General features: G+C 36.8%; 1 protein-coding gene across 1 annotated transcript; it reads left to right on the forward strand.

Moving 5' to 3' along the window:
• The first annotated feature begins 16,927 nt into the window (after positions 1–16,927).
• LOC129889090 (uncharacterized) lies at positions 16,928–17,735 on the forward strand. The gene is made up of 2 exons (XM_055964219.1): positions 16,928–17,004; positions 17,154–17,735. The coding sequence occupies exon 2, from the start codon at positions 17,196–17,198 to the stop codon at positions 17,733–17,735; it is 540 nt and encodes a 179-aa protein (XP_055820194.1). The 5' UTR covers positions 16,928–17,004; positions 17,154–17,195.
• The last annotated feature ends 6,157 nt before the right edge of the window (positions 17,736–23,892 follow it).

The raw sequence follows: 23,892 nt of genomic DNA on the forward strand, positions 1-23,892 counted from the left end.
ATTACATAAGTTTGTAAAGTAAGACGAGATTACGAACCCATGAGTAGGAAAAGAGAGTGCCATGTGGTAGCATGAGAGAGTGCCACATGGAAGTATGAGAGAGTGACATGTGGCAGCTGCTGGATAAAGGGTGGTGGACCCCCACATGCCACGTGGCAGCCTTTGATTGGAGGAAAGGGGTGTGTTGGCCCAATGAGGGCTTGACACGTGTCACCACTTAGGGATTGACATGTGTCACCACTTAGGGGTTGACAAGTATCACTCCCTTAGGTGGAATATATATATATGTCTTATGACTTATTAAAGTTCCATACGTATCTAGAATATTCAAGAATAAGAAAGAGGAGAAGAGAAGAAACTAGAGAGGGAGAGAGCCACAGTTTTGGAAGGAAAAAAAGGTGAGTTCTTCGATTTCGCTCCGTAAATGAATTTTATAGGGTGTAACACGATGTCATGAAGGTGTTAGTAATGAAAATTTATGGTTTGGAGCAGCCCAAATTGTCATCAAACAGCCATGAAATTTTAGGAGCGCTAAAGAAACTTCCGAGGCAAGTTTCGACGAGTTTGACGATTTTTGGGTAAGGTAAGGGCTTCCCTTTCAAATTGAAGTTTATGATATTTTTATGAGGTATATTACATGTATTAAATAATATTTTAAGTGGAAAAATTGCTTAAGTATGCTTGACGTTACAAACAAACTAAATTGAAGTGGTTATAGCTAAATTGAAGTCGAGCAGTGGGTTTTTGTTGTGGTGCTGCGGGTGCAGCTGGTTGGGTTGCGTGTTGTATGGATTTAATGTGTTTTGAAAAATGTGTGGGTGCTTCTTGTTTCAGCCACATGACCCTCCATTAGGTATGGTTAAAGAGTTTATTAAATAAAGACTAAAAACTCTATTTTCGTATCGTAGTTTTGAGCTAGTTGTTTAGAGTTGTATGGTGTAATGTTGAGGTAGTTTACTTGTATATATCCTGTTGGTTGTTGTTTTTGGTATGGTTGTTGACACTGTGACCGAGTTGAAACCTCAGGGATGTTGAAGTTACCAGAAAAATGCTGCCCAATGTTTGGTAGCATCGAAACTAGTAAAAAACTAGTCGAGGGTAATGGATAAGGAAATGACTCCTATTAGTACTTAGTTGTAGATTGGGTTATTGGAAAGTTAAAGGCTATTAATATTAGTATTATTTTTATTTCAAATAGGTTAAGGAGGTATCAAGGTAAGCCAGATTTCAATTAATCCCAAAAAAGGTATGTGAAGCTTTCTCTTAGTTTGTCTTAGCCTTAAGTGATTGATATACGAAATGTGGGGATAATTCCATTCATATAACCCCAAGTATAACTCATAAGTCTTATTCACTTCTCGATGGTATAATTCTTATACTAGTTGATTTATTGCCTCTCAAGGCTTCTATATGATGGAGAGTAGTAAGTATGTGAAGTTATCTCCTTTCTCCTAGCATGTTTTGGCATAAGTACATAGATCTACCCTTCTTTCCTCTTGAAATGTCTTTGACATAAGTGTGGTGCTATGATGTTAAGATAATTCAATAATAAGGTTATGATACCGAGCCCATGACGGGCCGGGTACGATATATGTAATGATGACTCTTTGAGGAAAAGTAGAGACTAGGTAAAGCTTGTTCTTTCTCTTCCTTTGGCATATCCTAATTTCAAGTAAAATGTGATACAAGCTATGGGGTAACTCCACTTTTAAGTCCTAAATGTAATCCATATCTCTTATTCACTTCTGAATGTCAAACTCTTGTAGTAAGTTGAACTACTTTCCTTGAACTCCATAGGTTGAGAAGTACTGGATGCATAAGCTCCTAGTCCTAAGGACTATGTGACGACGGGTATCCCTGATTCTATGAACTGTTAGTATTACTTTAGTACATGTCTAGGTTCCCCGAGATCCTAGGTGATATAGTCCCCAATGGCATTTAGAAGGCACTCGAGATGGCTACACTACAATTATGGTCCTCGGATGATAGCTTAATCTTCTTAAATTGTCGAGTCTCTGATAATGATTTACATTGTATATGGTAACTCACTATTTAATTCCTGTATATTGTAATACATATTTCACTGAATCCCGGGATGGATATAATATAATTATTATTATATGATATGTGGATCAGACTGAATATTCCTCGGTATTACTATATAATATATGGATCAGACCGAATGTTCCTCGGTATTACTATATGATATGTGGATCAGACCGAACATTCCTCGGCATTACTATATGTTATGTGGATCGAATTGAACGTTCCTCACCATTATTATATGATACGTGGATCGGACCAAATGTTCCTCGGCATTACTATATGATATGTGGATCGAGCCATCATTTCTTGGCATTATTATATGATGTGTGGATCAGGCCGTATATTCCTCAGCATGTACTTACTATATACATGGATCAGGCTATATTTTCCACAACGCTAATAATATATATGTACATATGATGACAGAATGATATAGATGGTACACCGAGTCCCCAAAATGGGCCAAGCAGAGTACGTGATGGTAATATATATGACTTTGTTTTATACGATGTTAGTACGGTAAATGGTTAAATGTTATACTTACCCCCTGCATCCCTATGCCAATTGTAGTTTCCTTATGATGTCTATGCTTTACATACTCAGTCCATATGTCGTATTAACCCCCCTTTCTTGGTGGGGATGTATTCATGCCCGCAGGTACAGATACACACTTTAGGGATCTGTCAGCATAGGAGTTCTACTCCGCAGTTCAAAAGCGCTCTATTGTGCTGGAGCCTAGTTTTGGTATTAACCCTCGATGTATATATTTATTTATTCACGGGTATGACGGGGGCCCTATCCCGCATTATGTTACTATTCTTACTTTTAGAGGTCTATGGACATGTATGTGTTGTATATGCATGTATGTATAGTAGCGCCTATGATTAGCCTCGCCGGCTTATATGTTATCCTTTCTGTTGATGTGCTATAAGTTAAACAGGGGACAGATTTACGTATAGATAGCAGGGATATATGCTAGTTCCCATTTCGGGCACCCGTCATGGCCTATGGGGTTGGGTCATGACATAGTCCACTTTCAAACTTAGAAAAATTTGAAGTTTATTATAACTCTTATACGAATTTCTTCTACCACCTATAGAAGTTCATACGGATTGTAGGTGGTGTATGTATGGGAAATCTAGAGACTCAAAGACTTAGGCATGATCAAAGTGTATGGGACATAGGGACCCTATGATCAGAACAGGTTTCTACGTACCATAGTAGGTCCTATAGAGTATGTCCTGAAGCGCCATTCCACGATCCATTCCTATAACCTATTGAACGGTCTACTTCCCATTGAAGGGACCTATAAACCCAATCTAACAAATCTAGTGAGCTACAAATTATGCACTCAATTTCTATGTTTGGCCCGTAGAAACTTCTACGGACCATTAGAGGTATCCGTAGACGGCTTCTGTCGATTTTAATGAAGGACAGATATGTATTTTTCCACTCTTTCCAAATCAAAATATTGATATTTTTGGACTAATTTGAGTCCCTTATCAGTACCCTATGCGCATTTTCCCTCATTAACACTTCAAAGTATTAAAGAAAGAGTTGGAGAGGAGAAAAGGCTAGGGTTCAAGTGTATTCATTGAGTTCTTTGAGTTTTGCAAAGAACGTTGTTCTTCCAGGTATGTAAGGCTAATCATAGCATTCTACCGAGTTCATCCCCATGCCCTATATCTTAATTCTGTCATTAAAGAGTTCAAGTTTGAGTTTTAATCTGAATTGTGTTATGTTTTAAATGAGTTGTAATTTTTTTTCCTCGAGTTATTTGTATATTTATTGCAATTGGGAATATTCCTATGATTGGAATTCTTGAAGTTGTTATTCATGCTTACTTACACATGTGCATTATATTAGAATAAAGAGAGTATGTTCATACTTCGAGTAAAAGAAGAGTTTTTGAGGGAACATAAGTGTCCCTAATGCATTAAATTACTTGAGTTTGTGAAGTTTTAAATTATTAATTTAATGCATGATTTTTATATTTTAAATGAGTTAGAGAAATACACATAATTAAAATTTTGAGTATAAGTTTTATGGAACACGAGTAGTCCCAAATGCATGTTGTTTTAAAAACAGAGAGAATAAAGAGTTTGAGAAATAGTTAAGTTAATCAAAGTAACCTCCAATGAGACTAAATGAGATGTATTTTGAGTATGTTGATCACAATATTATATGAGCATTATTGATGATATTGTCAGTAGTATTGAGAACTAATTTGGGCAAGATTTTAGATAACTCAAATCCATACACTACAGAGCAAGCGTAGGATAGGATCCTATCGTTGATTTGGGCGGCTCCTATCTTCAGTCCATTATATGAACTTTTTGATGGATTTATGAGTTGTGATTGCGTCCCTTATCATGGCACGGTAATGGATGGCTATGGCAATGTAAGAAGTACGTTGTATCATCACGACACTTATAGTGATGGTTCTCAGTTAGAGAAACTCCTCCAAAGAGAAAATATTAACTAACTTTCTGTTGCATTCATTACCTTATATCTTTGTAAAATTTTGACACTTTATTATACTTTCATGCTTTACTTCAGTTGCGTTACTTTTCAGTATTTTTTTCATGAGTATTAAGTTTTAGTTTTTTTATCTATTCCACTATTTTACATACCGTCCATTCTATGTACTGACATCTTTTGGAGCTGCATTATTTTATGATGCAGATACAAGTGTTAGAGATCCTGAATAGGTGCATCATTGAAGATCACATTTTATTCAGATTTTGGTGAGACCTCCTAGCTTTTGGAGGAACTCCTTTTAATTCTTTTATTCACTATTATTAGTTCTTTTTATTTAGTTGTTGGCCTATCCTAACACCTATCTATATTACTTTAGAGACTTCATAGACATAGTAGAGAGTTGATTGAGTATTATTTTGGGGAATTTTGTTTTAGACTTTCTTTTACAATACAGAGTATTTTCAAATAGTTTTTATGAATTTATGCTTTAAGATTTTAAAATACTCACCACCTTTATACTTATGTATCATGTTAATTTTTCTGCTTGATAGTGAGCCAGGCCAAAGGTTTGTTTAGGTCTATGAATAGTTTTTGAGTGAGACATGCCTAGGGTGTAGATTCGGGGTGTGACAAACTATGTATCAGAGCATTGAGTTCAAGAGTCCTAGAATGTGTATGAATCTATATATAGTAGAGTCCTTCTTATAATTGTGAAGTATGCCACATCTATAATAAGGTGGCTATAGGACTTTAGTAAGTATCACCCTTTTTTCATACTCTAAATTCATGTGATAAAGTTTAACTCTATAAAACTTTCTTCTAACTCGTGCGTTTATATGTTTTCAAATAATTCCTCCAAACCACACTGTTACTCAAAGAAACATCACAAAAAATGAGATTCCACCGACTTCGATGCCTCCATCATCAAGAATGAGGACTAAGAATGGAGCTCATGTTTCCTACCAAGCTGCTGATGCTGGAGCTTAGGAGGTTTCAGAAAAACCTACTCCACAAACTTCCATCACTTTTGAGGAAGATATCAGAGGAGCAATATGCTCACTTAGTTGATTGTAGCCCAGTAAGGCCATCAAAGGACTATAGTCACTAGTTGTAGTTACCAAGAGACTTTAGCTGTTACGAGGATCAGGGATTTCCTAAGAATAAATCCACCACTCTTCACTAGATCAAAGGTTCAAGAGGATCCCAAAAACTTCATTGATGATATGTGGAATATTCTCAAGGCAATGCATGCTTCCGATGTTGAGGTTGTTGATCTTGTTTCTTGTCAGCTCAAGGATGTAGTTAACATATGGTATAATTAGTGGGAAGATATTTTTAGTAAATATGCTAAGCCAACTGCATGGGAATAGTTTGAGAGTGTATTCGTAGACCATATCAAACCTAGAGAGTTGAGAGAGGTGAAGGTAGAAGTATTTGTAAATCTGAAGCAAGACGGGTTAGCACTAAAGGAGTATAGTCTTAAGTTCATTCAGTTTTTCAGTAATGATCCAAATTTCATTCCTGATGTAAGATCAAAGATGAGAAATTTCATCTCTTGGTTAGGAAAGCATGTAAAAAGGAGTGCAATGCCACTTTATTAATTTCAGACATGGTCATTTCCAGCCTTATTGTGTAGGTACAACAGGTCAAGGAGGATAAGAACAAGGATAAAGAGGATAAACATAGTAAGAGGGAAAAGTCAATACGAAATGAGCCCAATCACGAGAAGAATAAAAATAGCAACTAATCATTCTTTTAGAAGGGGTCTTCTGGCTATGCACCATTCTTTGCAAGTGAACCAACATTGAACAACAACAATGCTCAGAGGTCACAAAGTAATCACTATTTCAAAGCTCAGGGTTCTCAGACTAAAGGAAGTGCGGCCCAAGGTTCTTTATGGAAGCTACCTTGTGGTAAGTGTAGTACACTCTATTCGGGAGACTGTTGTGATGGCACTAGTGGCTGATATAAGTAATGTCACTTTAGTCACTATACGATAGACTATTCGACAGAAACACAGGATTCTGGAGGTAATAAGGCCTAATCTTCTATAGCAAAAGCATTAGTAAAGTTGACCAAAGGGGTACTACTTCAAGGAAAAGTGGAGGTTCAAACCATCTGTATGCTATGGATACTCACCAAGATCAGGAGAACTTACTAGAGGTCATCACTAGTATGCTTAAAGTCTTTTCTATTGATGTTTATGTTTTACTTGACCCGAGTACAAATTTGTCCTATGTGATTCCTTAGATAGTATTCATGTTTGGGATTCATACCAAATGTCTTATAGTTCCTTTCAATATTTCTACTCCTATAAATAAGTCTATTCTAGAAAAAAAGTCTATAGAGATTGTACATTTTCCATCTATCATAAAGACACCACATCTTACTTGTTGAGTTGGATATGGTAGATTTTAACGTAATTCTAGGTTTGGACTAGCTTTATGCTTGTTATGCCTCAGTCGATTATAGAATTTGAGTTGTCAAATTTCAATTTCCAAATGAGCCAGTCATAGAGTTGATGAGTAGTCCACTATTGCTTAAGGGTCATTTCATTTCATACCTTAAGTCTAGAAAGTTAGTTTCCAAGGGGTGTATCTACCATATTGCTGAAGTTAAAGGTAATAGTAAATAGACACCATCCCTTTATCAAGTTCTAGTGTTGAGTAAGTTTCCAAAAGTTTTTTCCGAGGATCTACCTGGAGTCCATCCTAACAGGGAGATATATTTTAGAATAAATGTTCTTCTAATACTCAACCTATCTATATTTTCCCCCATAAAATGGCTCTAGTCCAGTTTAAATAGTTAAAAGAATAGTTGAAAGATCTTCTTGATAAGGGTTTCATTTGGCCGAGTGTCTCACCTTGGGGCGCTTCTATCCAATTCATACAAAACAAAAATGGTTCCTTTAGAATGTGAATTGACTACCAACAGTTAAACAAAGTCACCATAAAGAATAAGTATCCTCTTCGCAGAATTGATGATATATTTGACCAACTTCAATATGGCACTTGTTACTCTAAGATAGACCTTTGGTCAGGCTATGATCAGTTAAAAGTGAGAGAAATTGACATTCTGAAGAATGCCTTCAAAACTAGTTATAGTCATTATGAGTTCCTTGATATGTCCTTTGATTTGACTAATACTCCTAAAACATTCAAGGACCTTATGAACAAAGTATTTGAGCAGTACATAGACGTGTTTGTTATCGTGTTCATCAATGACATCTCGATCTACTCTAGAAATGAAGAAGAGCATACCACAGCCTCAGAATTGTTGTCCAAACTCTCAAGGATAGGGAATTGTATGCTAAACTTGCAAACTGTATGTTTTGGCTTTGATATGTGGAATTTCTAGGCCACAGTATATGTTGTGAAGGTATACGAGTTGATTCACAAAAGATATAGGCAATAAAGAATTTGCCCAGATATACATCCTTGACCGACATAAGGATGTTCATGGGATTGGCCAATTACTAAAAAAGGTTTATATACGGAATCTAATCAAATCATCTTCATTGACTAAGTTGACAAAAAGAAGACTAAGTTTTAATTATCTAAAGCTTGTGAGAAAAGCTTCCAGGAGTAGAAAACCAGATTGACTATTGCTCCAATGTTGTCCCTACCTGAGGGAACAAATGGTTGTTTTATTTAGTATGATGCGTACAGAGTTTGACAGGTTTTTATTTTGATGCAAAATGGTAAAGTGAGAGATTATGCTTCCAGATAGCTTAAGATCCAAGAAAGGAACTATATAACATATGTTCTCGAGTCAGAAGTCATGGTATTTTCTTTGAAGAAATGATGTCACTATATTGATGTCATGCATTTGGATATGTTTACTTACAACAAGAATATTCAATACAACTTTAGTCAGAAAGAGCTAAACTTGAGGCAAAATGGCTTGAGTTTCTCAAACATTATGACATGAGAGTTCTCTACCACCTAGATAAAGCTAATGTTATTGATAATGCTCTTATTAAGTTATCCATAGGGAGTACCGCTCATGTGGAGGAAGAGAACAATGATTTGACTAAAGAACTACAGAGACTTGCATGTTTGGGAGTTGGCCTTTGTGGACTAAAATATGGCGCCATTGTGCAGAATGGGGTTGAATCTTCACTAGTGGTAGAAATAAAGGAGAAGAAAGCCCAAGACCCTATCATACTTCAATTAAAGGAAGATGTTCATATGAAAAAAGTGATGTCATTTGCACAAGGGGGAGATGGTATGTTGAGATATCGAAGTACCTTCTATCAATTTTTAGATCTATCTTTTCTCACCCTTTTCAAATCAAAACCTTGACATGCTGGGGATAATTTGAGACCCTTATTAGTACTCTATGAGCCTTTTATCTCATTAATGCTTCAAATGCTTATAGCGATGGTTGGAGAGGATAAAAAGGCAGGGTTAGAGCATATTCATTGATCTCTTTGAGTTTTGCAAAAATTTTCTGGTATGTAAGGATAATTATAGCATTTGACTGAGCTCATCCTTACTCCCTACATCTCAATTCCATCATTAAATAGTTCAAGTTTGAGTTTTAATCCAATTTTTATTGAATCTTGAATGACTTATAATTTCCTTTTATTTAGTTTTTTGTATATTTATTCAGATTTTGCATATTCCTGTGATTTGAATTCTCGACATTATTGTTCATGCTTACTTCCACATTTCCCAAATTGAGTTACTTCATTGCTGATCATTATGCATTGTTTTATAATAAAGAGAGATTATGTTGATGCTTCGAGTAAAATAAGAATTTTTGAAGGAACATGAGTGTCCCAAGTGCATTATATTACTTGATTATGAAGTTTTACATTATCAATTTCATGGATGAGCTTTAGAGTTTAAATGAGTAAGAGTACTACGTATAACAGAAAATGAGTTTTAAGGAACACATGTAGTCCCAAATGCATGTTGTTTTAAGAAATAGATAGAATAAAGAGTTTGAGATAGAGTTAGGTTAATCAAAGTAAATTCCAATGAGATTAAATGAGATATATTTTGAGTATATTTTTCACTTTAATATATGTGAATTATTGCATTATTTTGAGAATAGTATTCAATACCAATTTGGGCAAGAGTTTAGATAACTCAAACCCAAAAAACTATGTAAATAATGTAGGATAGGATCTTAACGTTTGTTGGGGAGACTCCTCACATTAGTTCCTTATAAGGACTTTTATATGAATCCATTAGTTAAGATTGCATTTCTTATCCTAGCAAGGTAATCGACGTCTCTGGCAACATGAGCAGTACGTTATATTATCACGAGCCTCATACTGATAGTTGTCGGTTAGAGAAACTCCCAATAAGAGAAAACATTAACTTATTTTAAGTTTCATTTGTTACCTTATATCTTTATAAAGCCTTGACAATTTATTATACTTGAATGCTTTACTTCAGTCGAGTTTTTTTTTTATTATCTCTTTCATGAGTATTCAGTTTACTTATTTATCTATTCAGCTATTTTACATACTGTATATTTCATGTACTGACATCTTTCGATCCTACCTCATTTTATAATGCATATACAGGTGCTAGAGATCCTCAACAGGCACATCGTTGAAGATTACATCTTGACCAGCATTTGGTGAAACCTCCTAGCTTTCAGAGGAACTCCTTTTAATTCTTTTATTCATTATTATTAGTTATTTGGAGGTATTCATGGGCTTGTTCCAGTTCCTATCTATAGTTCTTTAGAGGCTTCATATATAGTGTGGAGAGTTTGTTTAATATTTTTTTGAGATTTTGTTTTAAACATGCTTTTACATAATCAGAGTATTTTCACACAACTTTTATGAGTTTATACATTAAATATTTAAAATGCTTACTACCTTTATAATTTTGTATCAAGTTAAGTCTTCCATTTATTAGTGAGCCAGACCAATGGTTGCTTCAAACCAGCAATGGTTTTTGAGTGTCGGCCTCACCTAGGGTGTTGACTTGGGGCATGATATAAGGTTCATGTTCTCCATCAAGAACCCTGAAGCTTTCAAGTCAAAAAATTCAATAATCAACAAAAGCCTATCATCCAAAGTTTTCCCAAGTTCTTCCACTCTAAGAACTCCATAAAAGAGTTTCTTTTCTAAAAATCAAGCACCAAGATTCCAAAATCAAAGATTTTGCTCCAAGAAAGCTAGTGTTCTTCTTCAAGCTCAAGAAAAATCAAGTCTCCACCAAAGTTTTTAGTCTAATAGTTTCATAATCAGGTATGTAAGGCTAATCATAGTGTTGGACTGAGCTTTTTCTAACTCCATACTTCTAGCTTTAGTCGATAAAAGTTTGTCCTAGTGTTTTTAACTCAATTCTTTTGTTGAAATTTGAGTTTCTATAGTTCCTTGTTATTAAAGTTGATTCTCTATCGTTGAACTTATGATTTCTTACATAATTCTAGTTATTGATTGTAGTTCATGATTATTTTTCACATGAACCCTTTTCATTGCTATATATTATGCATTGTTTACAGTGAAAGTAAAGGTATTTCAAAACAATGAGTATATGAAGAGTTTTAAGGGAACATGACTGTCCCAAGTATATTACATGACTTTAAGGTTTCTGCATTACTATTCATTATGCAAGATTTTTGGAGTTCAAGTGAGTCAATGTATTATTTCTTAATATTGAGGATGAGTCTCCAGAGATCTTGACTAGTTCCAAACACAATAGTTATATTGAGAAAAATCATATCTACTTTAAAGAAGGCATAAAGAGATGAGAATGGGTATCCATTCAATTAAAGTAAAGTTCATTATGAGTTAAGAGGAGTATATTGATTATTTACTCAGAGATATTTTATTGTATATATGAGCATTAATGCATGTTTATGGAGTATTAATAAGAACCGATTTGTGTAATAGTTTAGATTACTCAAAAACCAAAAACTACATAGCTAGTGTAGGATAGGATCAGGAATTGGGACTTAGTTTCCTACAAACAAAGACAAACATCATCAAATCCAGAAACCCTAACCTCCCTAAAAGGGCAATTTAGTCACAAAAACGGACATGGGGTGGGACCCACCTCCCGATGCTGAAAAATTTCGTTCGAAAGATGGAACTGTAGATTCCGTCGAGACGAACACAACAAAAGTTACCACGTTACCAGATTCCATCTATAGCTCCTCAAATCTCCAAAATACTGAAGAGATCACTTTTCAAGTTTCTCGGGAGGAGCTGCTGAATGCAGAAAAATTATTGCTTTGAAAAATTGTGGATTGCTGCAGGTTACAAGTAATATAGGAGATGCATCCTCATCTCATATACTACATACAGTGAAAAAATCCGACACAAAAATAGTCCATATTGAGAGCAATGAAGAGGAGCATATTGACACCACTGTGCAACCACTGTGCCTTCACGTTTCAGGTGGTTCCGGCGACATTCGAGCCATCGCACCACCTGGGCTTTGTTCTCAAGGATATGGCGCCCCTCAGGGAACAAAAATCTCCGGCGAAATCATCGCCGGCGAACAGTTCGGCGTCGGCGGCGGAGCTCCGGCGAACAAAACTGAACAAGATGAATACCAAAATGATCCTCAAGCTATTTCCCATCCTCCCAGACATGAGCGCCAACTCGAATATACTCCAATTGTTTCGAATTCCCATTTGATCTCTGACAACAATGGAGTCGCCGGAGCTCCGGCGACTGAATTCATCCAAGACCAATACCAAAAGGTGCATAACAGTGTGGAGAGGCATTCTAACAATAAAACATGTCTCGAATCTCCACAAACAAGTTCAAATTCAAAAAGTCGTCAAGACGACTTTGGGGGTGCCGGAGCTCCGGTGAACCAATTGGCACAAGACGAATTCCAAAAGGTCCATCAAGGTGTTAGGAGGTTCCCAAGCTATATAGAGTGCCTCGAATCACAACCAACAAGCTCAAACTCAAAAAGTCGCAAAGACACTCATCTTAATGAAGAACACTGTGACAGTGTTCTTCAATCTGAATTTGTAACTGGTGCGATGGATCATGATAAATATGACCAACAAGAAAATAGAATGGGAACATTGGAAGGCATTGAAGAGTATGATCAAGTCCACAAAGAAAATTCGAAGGGGAATTTCGTTGTTGAGCAAGGGAACAGTGCCCCTACAGTGGTTCCTCCAGGTAAGTCCTCTAACTATTTCAATCAATATATAATAGAACGTACTAGTCATAATCACAATGTTGATCAAATGCATATTGATACTGTCAAATTTCATGAAGTTAGTCTAACTGATAATAATACTCAAAAAGAAAATGTAGCTAATGCAGCTACTGTTAAGTCTACTGATATGCATCTTGTTATGTCCAAGAATAATGAAGTACTGCAGACTTCTACTCACAATGTTGATGTTGATCTTGTTGATAAACACAAGGAGCAGGGGAACATATTACCTGGAAATGTTGAAAAAACCAAACAAACTGCCCAGTTGAACAGGGGTCTCAATGTGAAATTTCAACATGTCCAAAAACCTTATGTTCCTAATATTAACCCAATGAAAGTGTCTAATAACTTTGATGCTTTCAAATCCAATAATAAATCTGCTACTATGAATACTGGAAGCAATTTAGGTCCCAAATATCCAAACCAACTTAGAGCTCCAACTTTTAATACTTCTATTTCTACTAATCATGTGGTGTCCCCTACTAATCAGTTACATGTCAAACAAAACAAGCATCCCAATACTAATATTCCAACCCCTCCAAATCCTGTCATCCATCAGACCTTGGCTACTAAGCTGAGAGCCCAAGAAGCCATTAAAACAGCCATTATTGATATTACACCCCCCAAAATTACTACAAAACAAGGCTATCCAGCTATAGTATTTACAGAAGAAGATTTCTTGGTGAAATTGGCTAGTGATTGTAAGTATACTCTGATAGGAAAATTCACTAATACTATGCCTAAGATAGAAACCATTAGAAAGGAATTCATCTTGCAAACAGAGCTCAGAGGAGGAGTGAAAATTACTCATTTTAACTCTAGGCATCTGTACATAGACTTGGACAATGAATATGATCACTCTACAGTATGGTCCAAAGGAAGAATGTACATAAATGGACAGCTTATGAGACTCCAGCTATGGACCCCCACCTTCAAGCCTGAAGAAGAAACCTCTCTAGTTCCTATATGGAATATATTACCAGAACTACCTTGGCACTGTTATCGTCTTGAAGTGGTAACCCCTTTACTGTCCCCAATTGGAAAGGTGTTGTTCTTAGATTTGGCAACCTACAAGAAAACAAGGGGTAGTGTTGCCAAAGTCAAAGTACAAATTGACCTTACAAAAGAAAGACCACAGCATATATGGATGGGCTATGGTGAAGATGAAAATGGAGCAGGAAGGTGGCAGTCTATTCAATATGAAGGGGTGCCAGATTACTGTCAACACTGCAAACATCAAGGTCACACCATTCATGTTTGTACTGTTAAAAGAAGGGATGAGGATAAGCAGAAAAAGCAAGTTCAAGAAGAAGAAGCAAGACACAAAGATAAGGACAGCACTGACAAGAATAAAGAACAACAGAAAAATGAGCTAAAGCACCAAGAAGACAAACAAAGTAAGGAACAACAAAATACTAGCAGGGCTGCAGCTGAAAAAAGAGACCAAGAACATGCAGGTTGGCAAATTCAAAGGAGGAAAGGTAAAAAAGAAGAACAACACCACCAACAACAACCACAACAACATAAAACACAAGTATACATGACAAAAGGGGAAACTTCAGCACCCCACCAGCATAATATCAGCAGCAGCAGAGAAGGGAAAACTCCACAGCAGGCAGGTATGGTTAATAGCTCTAAATTTAATACTTGTACTAACCAAACTTGTAATGTAGACTCTGGAGTCCAGAGCTTACTCCCTACTCCCCATACAACATTGGATCCCATCCCCCATAAGCCTATACAGCAGGTTCTACATGGTACTGGAAGTAGCAGACCTGCAGACAAACAAAAAGAGCAAAATATTACAGCTATTTGTGCACCAAGTACTGCTGTGAACAATGTGGAATGCAACAATGCCTATGGAAAAATCCCAGGTATTGACTCAATGCTCCCACACCCCCATGGCTCCCCCAATTACTTTAATGTCTTAAATGGTATTACTGTTGTGGCTGATGAAGTCTGTGGGGGTGAGGATGGGGGAATACAGGAGAAAACCACTAATCTGCAGGAAGGGGAAACCAAGGGGAAGGAAAATTTGGCTGAACATAGAAAAGATCCCAGAACCCCTGTCAACATTCTTCCAGCAGAAATAAGGTCCTCTATACAATGGCAAAAAGATGATATTCAACAAGTTCCAGAAGACAGGTTACAACTCACTGAAATGGATAAGGGAGGTGCAGAATCTCCAAATAGCTGTGAAGGAAATATGGGTGCAGTTACTAAGCTCCTGAATAATAAATATACTCTATCTCTGAGTAAGAAGAAGAGGGATGCAATGAAGAAAAAGTTAGCTTAGAAACAAAAAAATCTCTGTCTGGAAAAACACAACACAGAGTGAACTATGTGTTGGTTGATGAACAAGCGGGGATTCATGTGACACCTCTTCAAATTCAATCCAGTTCTACTGAAGTGTGTTCTTAATAAGAGAGCCATATCAGATGACAATGAGGATGAATACAGACCTATTTAATCTGAAGATGAAGAGGATCTGGACCAAAGGGAACAATCTCAAGATGAGGATGAGGAAACTAGTGCCTCTCCCTTTAGAGCATTGGAGGATATCACAGATACTACAATACAGGAGGAGGTGCTGCAGGTCACTGAGGAGAAGGGTTTATCACCCAGGGGTCAGCAAGATCAGAACAAGAAGAAAAAGAAACAAGACATCTCCACCAGTTCAGATGATGCTACTTGTAAGAGTGGCATCAAAACAAGGTCCAAATCCACAAAACCTTGATGATGAATACAATATGCTGGAATGCAAGGAGTATTGATACTCAAGGTGCTTTGGATAGACTCCAAAAACTCAAGGATTATCATAGTCTCTCTATGTTGGCAATTCTTGAACCATTTGCTCATCAATCACAGATCAACCAATACAAAAATCAGCTTAGAATGAATAATGCATGTCATAATCCTAATAACAAGATTTGGCTATTCTGGAATCAGGATGTGGACTGTCACATTAGAGACCAGGATGAACAACAGGTGGCTGATATTGATACCTTCCTGGATACTGTTAAAACATGTTGGGATAGGCATATGAAAGGAAATCCTATGAGAATTTTCCACCAAGGGCTACATCAAGCTGGACAAGATAGGGATGGCAAGCTTCAGGAGAAAAAGATTAAAAAGGATCAAACAACCTCCTTGAACTATTTTTATCTTCAATGTTCTAACTTACTCTTCAAATTGGATATCAATATGACTAGTGATAACCACTTTGAAGGTTCTACAGTTAGGACCATTGTAAAGGGGAGAGTCTCCCCTGCATCTTACCTACCTAGGATTAGAGTAGCCTTTTTCTTTTTCTTTCCTTTCCTTCTACTTTTTGACTGTGCAGGAACTTGTACACATGCAACATATCAATCCACAGTTGGAGGGCCAGCTATGTGTGCTGCATATTACAGCAGTGGCATGATGGAGCACTTCACCATTTGGAGCTTGCAGCTTGTGGAATTCCTCCATGCAACCAGAACTTACATCAAGGGGCTGGTGCTGGAGTGTCAGCAACTGAGCTTGGAATTCCAACAACATGCAGCATACAAGGAGAAACTACAGCACAGTTTTTGCTGTGCAGAATTTTTCTTGTTCTTTTACTTGTGCAGGTACAATACACAACTGCAATCTCCAAGAACAAGTTCTTCAGCATACAACAACTCACTAGAACATAAAGCAACATCAAGACATACCTGCAACAGATGGACTACAGCTGCAGCAACAACCATCAAAATTCCAGCACAGGCCACAGCTGCAGCCCCTAACAAAAGCATCATGCAACATCAAATTGACTCCAAACTGGGCAGGAATACAGAAAATACAGTAGTTGCAAAGCCCAAGAAGTTTCAGCTCAAATGTATATTTGGAGACGTTAGTCGAGCGACCTTGAAAAAGTTAGCCGAATTAAGTCTCCAAATGGAACACTTCACTACTTGGAGATTCCAGCTTGTCCAAAAGTCCTCCAAATGTTGCAAGAACACAGAAAATACAGTATTTGCAAAGCCCAAGAAGTTTTACCTCAAACGGATAATTGGAGACGGTAGTCGAGCGACTTTGAAAAAGTTAGCCGACTTAACTCTCCAAATGAAGCACTTCACTACTTGGAGCTTCTAGCTTGTCCAAAAGGCCTCCAAATGTTGCAAGAACATAGAAAATACTGTAATTACAAATCCCAAGAAGTTTCATCCCAAACGGATAATTGGAGACGTTAGTCGAGCGACCTTGAAAAAGTTAGCCGACTTAAGTCTTCAAATGGAGCAATTCACTACTTGGAGCTTCCAGCTTGTCCAAAAGGCCTCCAAATGTTGCAAGAACACAGAAAATACAGTAACTACAAGGCCCAAGAAGTTCCACCTCAAATGGATAATTGGAAACGTTAGTCGAGCGACCTTGAAAAAGTTAGCCAACATAAGCATAATGAGGAGGTTGGTATCTATTTGTTTTTGGTCTTGTTGGCTTGTCTCTATGCATTTGCAGGTATCTGGAGATACATTAAAGCATGTTACAGTTGGGGACATGTTTACAAGCCACAACACACAAAAACTCCAACAACATGCAGCATACAAGGACAAACTACAAGTCCACAATGGACCTGGAGAACCACAGCACAGTGTTTGCTGTGCAGGAGTATTGGAGGTACTTTTCTTCTTGTTCTTTTACTTGTGCAGGTACAATACACAACTACAATCCCCAAGAATAATTACTTCAGCATACAACCACTCACTAGAACATAAAGCAACATCAAGACAGACCTACAACAGATGGGCTACAGCTGCAGCAACAGCAGTGGCAACAGGGTTGTTTTACTTTGCAGATGCAGGGATTACAAAGTGCATGGTTGCACTTGTAGATGCAGCCAACAGCTACCATGCTACAACACGTGCAACAGCCCTCTTGGATTCTGTGCAGGCATACAAGAACCCTCCAATATCCAAGGCACCATCTGTTAAACCTCCTGGCAGTAGCAGCACCCATCAACACTCATTATGGGAGTCTAATCTGGGAGGCCATTGTTCTTGTTTGTGTGGTTGTTTATTTGAGTATGCAGGCTGCTAGAACATCAGAAGCTGCAAAATCCATGAAGCTGCAGTTGCAGATATCATGCCACAGAGTGCTGAAGCTGAATTTGATTGGAAGCAACAACAAATTCACAGCTGTGGAATGCAGTAGCTACAAACACCATCAACAAGAGGAGTTGCAACCAGCCACAGCACCTTGGATCTCAGAAGATACAGCAGCAACCTTACAACTACAACAATCCAACACCAACAATCTTCAACTTCCATCTACTTGCAATTGAGGAGCCCTCCAATGGGCACCACAGAACCCCCACACACTAGTTTGCTTCCTTGGCTATTTCCTTGTGCAGGTCCATAAAGAACTAAACAAAGGGAGACAGCAACCATTCATGCAGGGGCCTTCTTGCAGCAGCTCCAAGTCACTTTGAGCTCCTTATTTGTTTGTTTGTGGGTATGCATGTACAATCATGCAAAATGCAAGGAAACACCCAAGAAACTGCTCATGCCATGGCTGCATCACCTACAAGTTACAATTTGCTGCTCTTCAGTCACTTCTTTTCTCAACAACAACTCCAACGTTGCTGGTTATTATAGCTCTATATACTTCCTCTCGTTTCATCCTCCTTAGGTGATAATCATGATTGTGATGCTGTTGCATACTTCCCTTGGACTTACTTGGTACGACAAGACGAAAAAGGGCAAAGATGAAAAGAGCTTTTTCACCCCATGCGAGATAGAAGGTTCATATACTTGTTCTTCCTCAATTTAGCTATGTATGGTACGTAGCATAGTTGAATAGGATTAGTGTAGGTTACTTTCTTGTCTTCTCATGGAAGGGGAGAGTCTCCCTCATTTATGCTTTCTTAGTCGACTTGTATCGGGAGGAGTCCTCTCACAGGTTTACTGCTTTCTAGTTATAGATAGCTCCTTTTGCTACAGGGATGAGTTAGCCGACCTTAATAGGTTAGCCGACTTATGAACCAACATAGGATCGGAGGTAAGGTTTATGTCCCCCTCTTTGTATTTTTCTGTTTTATTTTATGTTAAGGCTTAGGGGTGATGCTCAACCCCTGACTGTGCACGAGAGGTGGGAGCCTCGTGTAGGGTCTGTTCCCATAAAAAAAAGTGTAGGATAGGATCATAATATTGATTCGAGCGACCACTCACCAGCCACACTAAAGGCATTTTATATAGATCCATGAGTTGACTTTGTATCCCTTATCCTATCAAGGTAATGGATGGCTCTGTCAATATGAGCAGTACATTTTACCATCACAAGACTCATAGTGATAGTTGTTGAATAGAGAAACTCTACAAGAAAGGTTAACTTATATTATTTTTAGTATTCAATGTTGCTTCATATTTTTAAGTTATAAAGCTTTGAGGTTTTTCATTACACTTGCATTAATTTACTTCAGTCATGGTGTTTCAATATTCCATTCACCATGAGTATTTAGCTCAGTTCAATACTTTCATTCAGCTTTATTACTTACCATATTTTCTAGGTACTGATGGATGAGTCGGGGACACTCATTCTAGGTTTATAATTCATCAAAACATGTCCTTGATTCTTTTTTATGTCCAACTTCTGATTAAATATGTTTGATATGCAACTGATTGAGCTCAATGACAAAATAAGGACAAATGAAAGTAAAAGAAGCCAAAAAGCATAAAATGGGTGCTTGAGTGAGGCTGAAGATCGTCAAAGACAGCTTGGTTACTAACTGAATTACTCCTACCCTATCAAAGAGATCAGAAGTTCATTCCCCAAGTGTCAGGAAAGGTCCACGAGGAAGAGGACATTCAGTGCATCGTCGAAGTTACTCGGCAGACTCCATCAAGTTCGTCGAATATTATGGGACACCTAGGAACTACCATCTTCATTGAGAGGTGAACTTGGTGTTAACAAGAGCATTCAACATATCATCGAATCAACTATGTGAGAATGACAATGCTCACTAAAAGTCACATGAGTTTGAATACACAACCCAACTCTAAAGGGTTGATTAGGCATTGGAAATGCAACTTTGGTGCATCGTGGATACAGTCGGCAAGTTTGACTGACCTCGCCAAAATGGTTTGGAAGGGTATTTTTTTTAAGAATTTGGGAAATGTATATATAGGTCATATTTGAGATAGAAAGTATCTTCCACTTTCTGAATATTGCTTTGAGCAAAAGAACCTTATTGCCTTGGTGATTTTGGCTTGAACTTGGACTTTTGGAGATTTAGAAGACTTGAGCGTTACATTTTTCGTAAAAATCAAGTGTTAAGATACAACGGATGATAATTATTATAATATTATGTTAATTTTAGTATGAGTAGTTGAAACTCCAATTCTTAGGAGTGTGCAAGGTAAGTGAATACATATTTAGCATATGGGATTGCTTGATTTCAATAAAAAATTTGATTCGGTATGAGTTCAGTTGTATTTTCGTTGTTTAATCTATGATTTGAGGTTGCAAAATATGATTTACTTTTGAGCTCTAGTAATGCTTGTGAAAGAACTTGAGGGTTGAAAATAGAGATGATGATTCTTAATTTTCTTTTTTTGCTTGCTAAAGGTCGATAGATTTTGGTTGATTCAAGATTTTGGGTTAATAATTATTTCTTTACATTTTGGGTTTTGACAAAAACCATATGATGTGTGATGGGTGATTGATAGATATTCATCATTATCATAAATCTAGCCTACTCATCGATAATCATCCGTTTGTAATAATTTGTAATATCCATATCATGAAAGTTGCATTCAATTATGCATATCCCTAATATCCATATCATGAAAGTTGCATTCAATTATGCATATCCCTAAGGTTTTTTTTCCTTCACTTGATAAAATTATTATTTGTGAAACCATATGGATCATTGATCTTGAGAAACAATTGGTTACTAAATTATCGTATATTAATAATCTATAAAGTCATGATTTCTATTATGTTAAGTGTTAGTCACTACTTCTCTACAAGAAATTAGCTCACTATTTCACTTCTTAATGGAATTCTAAATTTCACCGCTCCCTATCAGATTCGACCTTGACCTTATATGTTGATTTTATGTTTCTAGATGCCACCTAAACATTTAATTATGTTATGTGTAGTTTAAAGTTATAAATAATAGCATTGTTTTCAGGTAGTGGTTCTTAGAATTATTTTAGTAAAACAATTGTATGAACTAATTTATTTATAGTCGAATACACTTATAATTAGTTTCTTTGTTTGGGTCTTAATAGGTGACGCTATGAGAGACATTGGGAGCAATGCCACTAGTAATCATGGGAGAAGTGATGATTTGGGAGACTTGAATGATGTGAATGTGGAAGTATTAAGGAACTATCCATTTATCCCCAATCGTGGGTAATGCTATCTTTCATGTGAGTAGGACCATGCTCCAACTACTCCAAATTAAGGTGTTCTTTAGGGGTCTTGGTCATGAAGATCCCCATGACCCATGACCATATTCGTAATTTCTTGGATTTATGTGGTCTAATCACCTTCATGAATATCTCTCAAGAGAACATTCGGCTAAGACTGTTTCCCTTTTCTCTAATGAGGGAAAAACAAAATGGTTGGTTGAGTTACCAAAGGACTCCATTACTTCGTGGGAGGAACTATCTAATGTGTTTTATATTCTTTCCTTCTTTAAAGATGTTTAAGCTACGGGATAATATTAGAAATTTCAAGCTGGTTGATGGTGAACTAATCCGTGAAACATAGTTGAGGTTCCAAAAGTTGTTGTTACAATATTCTACTCACGGGGTTTCTGGATAATGTGTTGCTGCAATACTTTTACTGAGTCCTGACACCATGAACGGGGTAGTTTACAAACTCATCAGAGGTGCGACCATGTGACAACCATTTGGACTGGCGGCAGCTTTGCTTGATGAGATGAAAAAGATTAATCATATATGGCATACAGGGGAAGATCAAGTGTCTCCTCTTAATGTTGGTTTGACCAAAGAGAAACTAGAATACAATCATGAACGTTATCAAACATGGCAAAAATGATATCCCAAATTGACTTATTGTTAAATCATGTAATGAGGGGTGGTTATAAGATAGTAAATGCGATTGGTTCTAGTATCGGGATGCGCCCGGATTATGCAAAATTTGTTTTTATGTATAATAAAGAAGTGCAATTATTTTCAAACCAAGTGGGTTCTCATCTGAGTTATCAAAGGTCGAGTGGGAAATAAGGTTGGAACAAAGATCCTGATTGGAATTCTAGAGAAGGGAATTAGCATGATATGGGTACTAGTTGAAGAGAACGTGATGTTGATAGGGATCAGTATGTCCCTCAAAATGAAAGATCAAAGCCTAAGGATCAAAATGCCAAACTTGAAAGCATTTAAACGAAAAACATACTTGCCCGCATCATTAAAAAGGTGGTAGCATCAAATAAGGTGCTTAAAGAAATAAAAACTGACTTTTCATCATTAAATCAAATGGTAACCTCACACTCGGTTTCTATCAAATAAATCAAAGTACAAATATGGAAAATCATAGCCCACTTGAATCTGAGACCTAAAGAAGGTCTTCCTAGTGATACCATGGCCAACCCAAAGAATGACAGTGCGCAGTGTATTGAAATCTTAACCTAGAGTGGAAACATGGTCTAGACTGATTTTTATGAACCAAAGTAGACCCTAGACATGATATTGTGATTAGAATCCCGTGGAATTCCAATAATTTTTTTTAGCTTACATAGCATGGAATAAATAATATGAAATCAAAATTAGGCATAATGCGGAAAGTAGTGTCTACATAGAAATCTTGCAATAAAGAGAATTCAACCATCATAGTCAAAATAAGAAAATATACTTTTATAGTTTAATGACACCTCTACTAAACTTATACATGGCATAAGTGAATCCCTATCTCACCAAAACATAATAAAGTAAATATGTGTTGAACATAAAAAAATGACATGAAGGTTTTGACTTCGAATCATGAGGACTTATCAAAATAGGTAACTATGAGTAGATGTCCAAACTATCCAGGTAGAGGAGTGGGAGCAACGTGCCCTATATTATGAAATAATATATGTGTTAGTACATGGAATGTACTAACTATATGAGAAATATGCGTAAATGAATAAACAAACATAATAAGCATGAACATGTGATGCATGACCAAATAACTTCAAAAGCGTAAAGTAAAACATAAAATCATTAAGATAAGGTTAGTGCATCATAAAACATCATTTAGGATCTCAAAAGAAAACATAGTCATTTTGTGGGATATGGAACATTACCGATAATAAAACCATATAAGCTATAACATGTAGCATGATGTAACTCCTACACCGAAAAAGGAGAGGTTACTTGCCAAGATAGACTATGTATCATTAACATCATGATCTACATGTGAATGCACTAGCTAAGTCATTTAAGAAAATACACGGGACTAGAGGTTGCTACTAGATACTCCCTCACCAAGCCTCCTCCTCAATCCCTCTCGATGCTAAGTCAATCCCAACGAAATAGATAAAATCATTTACATTAGGAAAGGCAATATGTATACCAATCCACATTATTAAAATGTCATAATAATAGCTCCTTAAATCATGATTTCATAACATCATTCATATATACATTTACCTTTCTAAGCATCTAAATGATGATTTCACAAATATTGTGAGGACCTTTTGAAGGAAATCCAATGTGGAGTTTTCATCAGAAAATAAAGAGACTTACTGCTACTCTTAGTTGTTGGTCAAGAGACTTAGTTTGGAGACATTAGAAAATAAAGAGACTTAGTTTGGAGACATCTATGCTAAAGTCAAAGAATATGAGGAGAAGGCTAGACAAGCTGAAGAGAATATGATCAGTCTAAACTCCAATGAAAATAGGTCTCAACTGTATGCTATCAATGCTGAGTAGATTAGATACATGAAGATGGAGGATTCTATTCTCAGACAAAAGTCTCAACTTCACTGGTTCAAAGAAGGTGATAGGAACTCTAGCTATTTTCATGCTCTCATAAGAGGCAGGAGAAGAAAGCTTTACATCCACAGGATCCAAAATGAAGAAGGCTCTTGGGTGCAAGGTGATGAAGATATAGCTGATGCTGCTTGTGAATATTTCCAACAAATTTTTATTGGAAAGGAGGAGCACATCCAATAGCAGACACTCCATTGCATCCCTACAATGGTGACTGACAAAGACAATGAAGATTTACAAGCCATGCCTACTAT

Source organism: Solanum dulcamara, chromosome 5 (assembly GCF_947179165.1).
Source record: "Solanum dulcamara chromosome 5, daSolDulc1.2, whole genome shotgun sequence".
Classification (NCBI taxonomy): domain Eukaryota; kingdom Viridiplantae; phylum Streptophyta; class Magnoliopsida; order Solanales; family Solanaceae; genus Solanum; species Solanum dulcamara.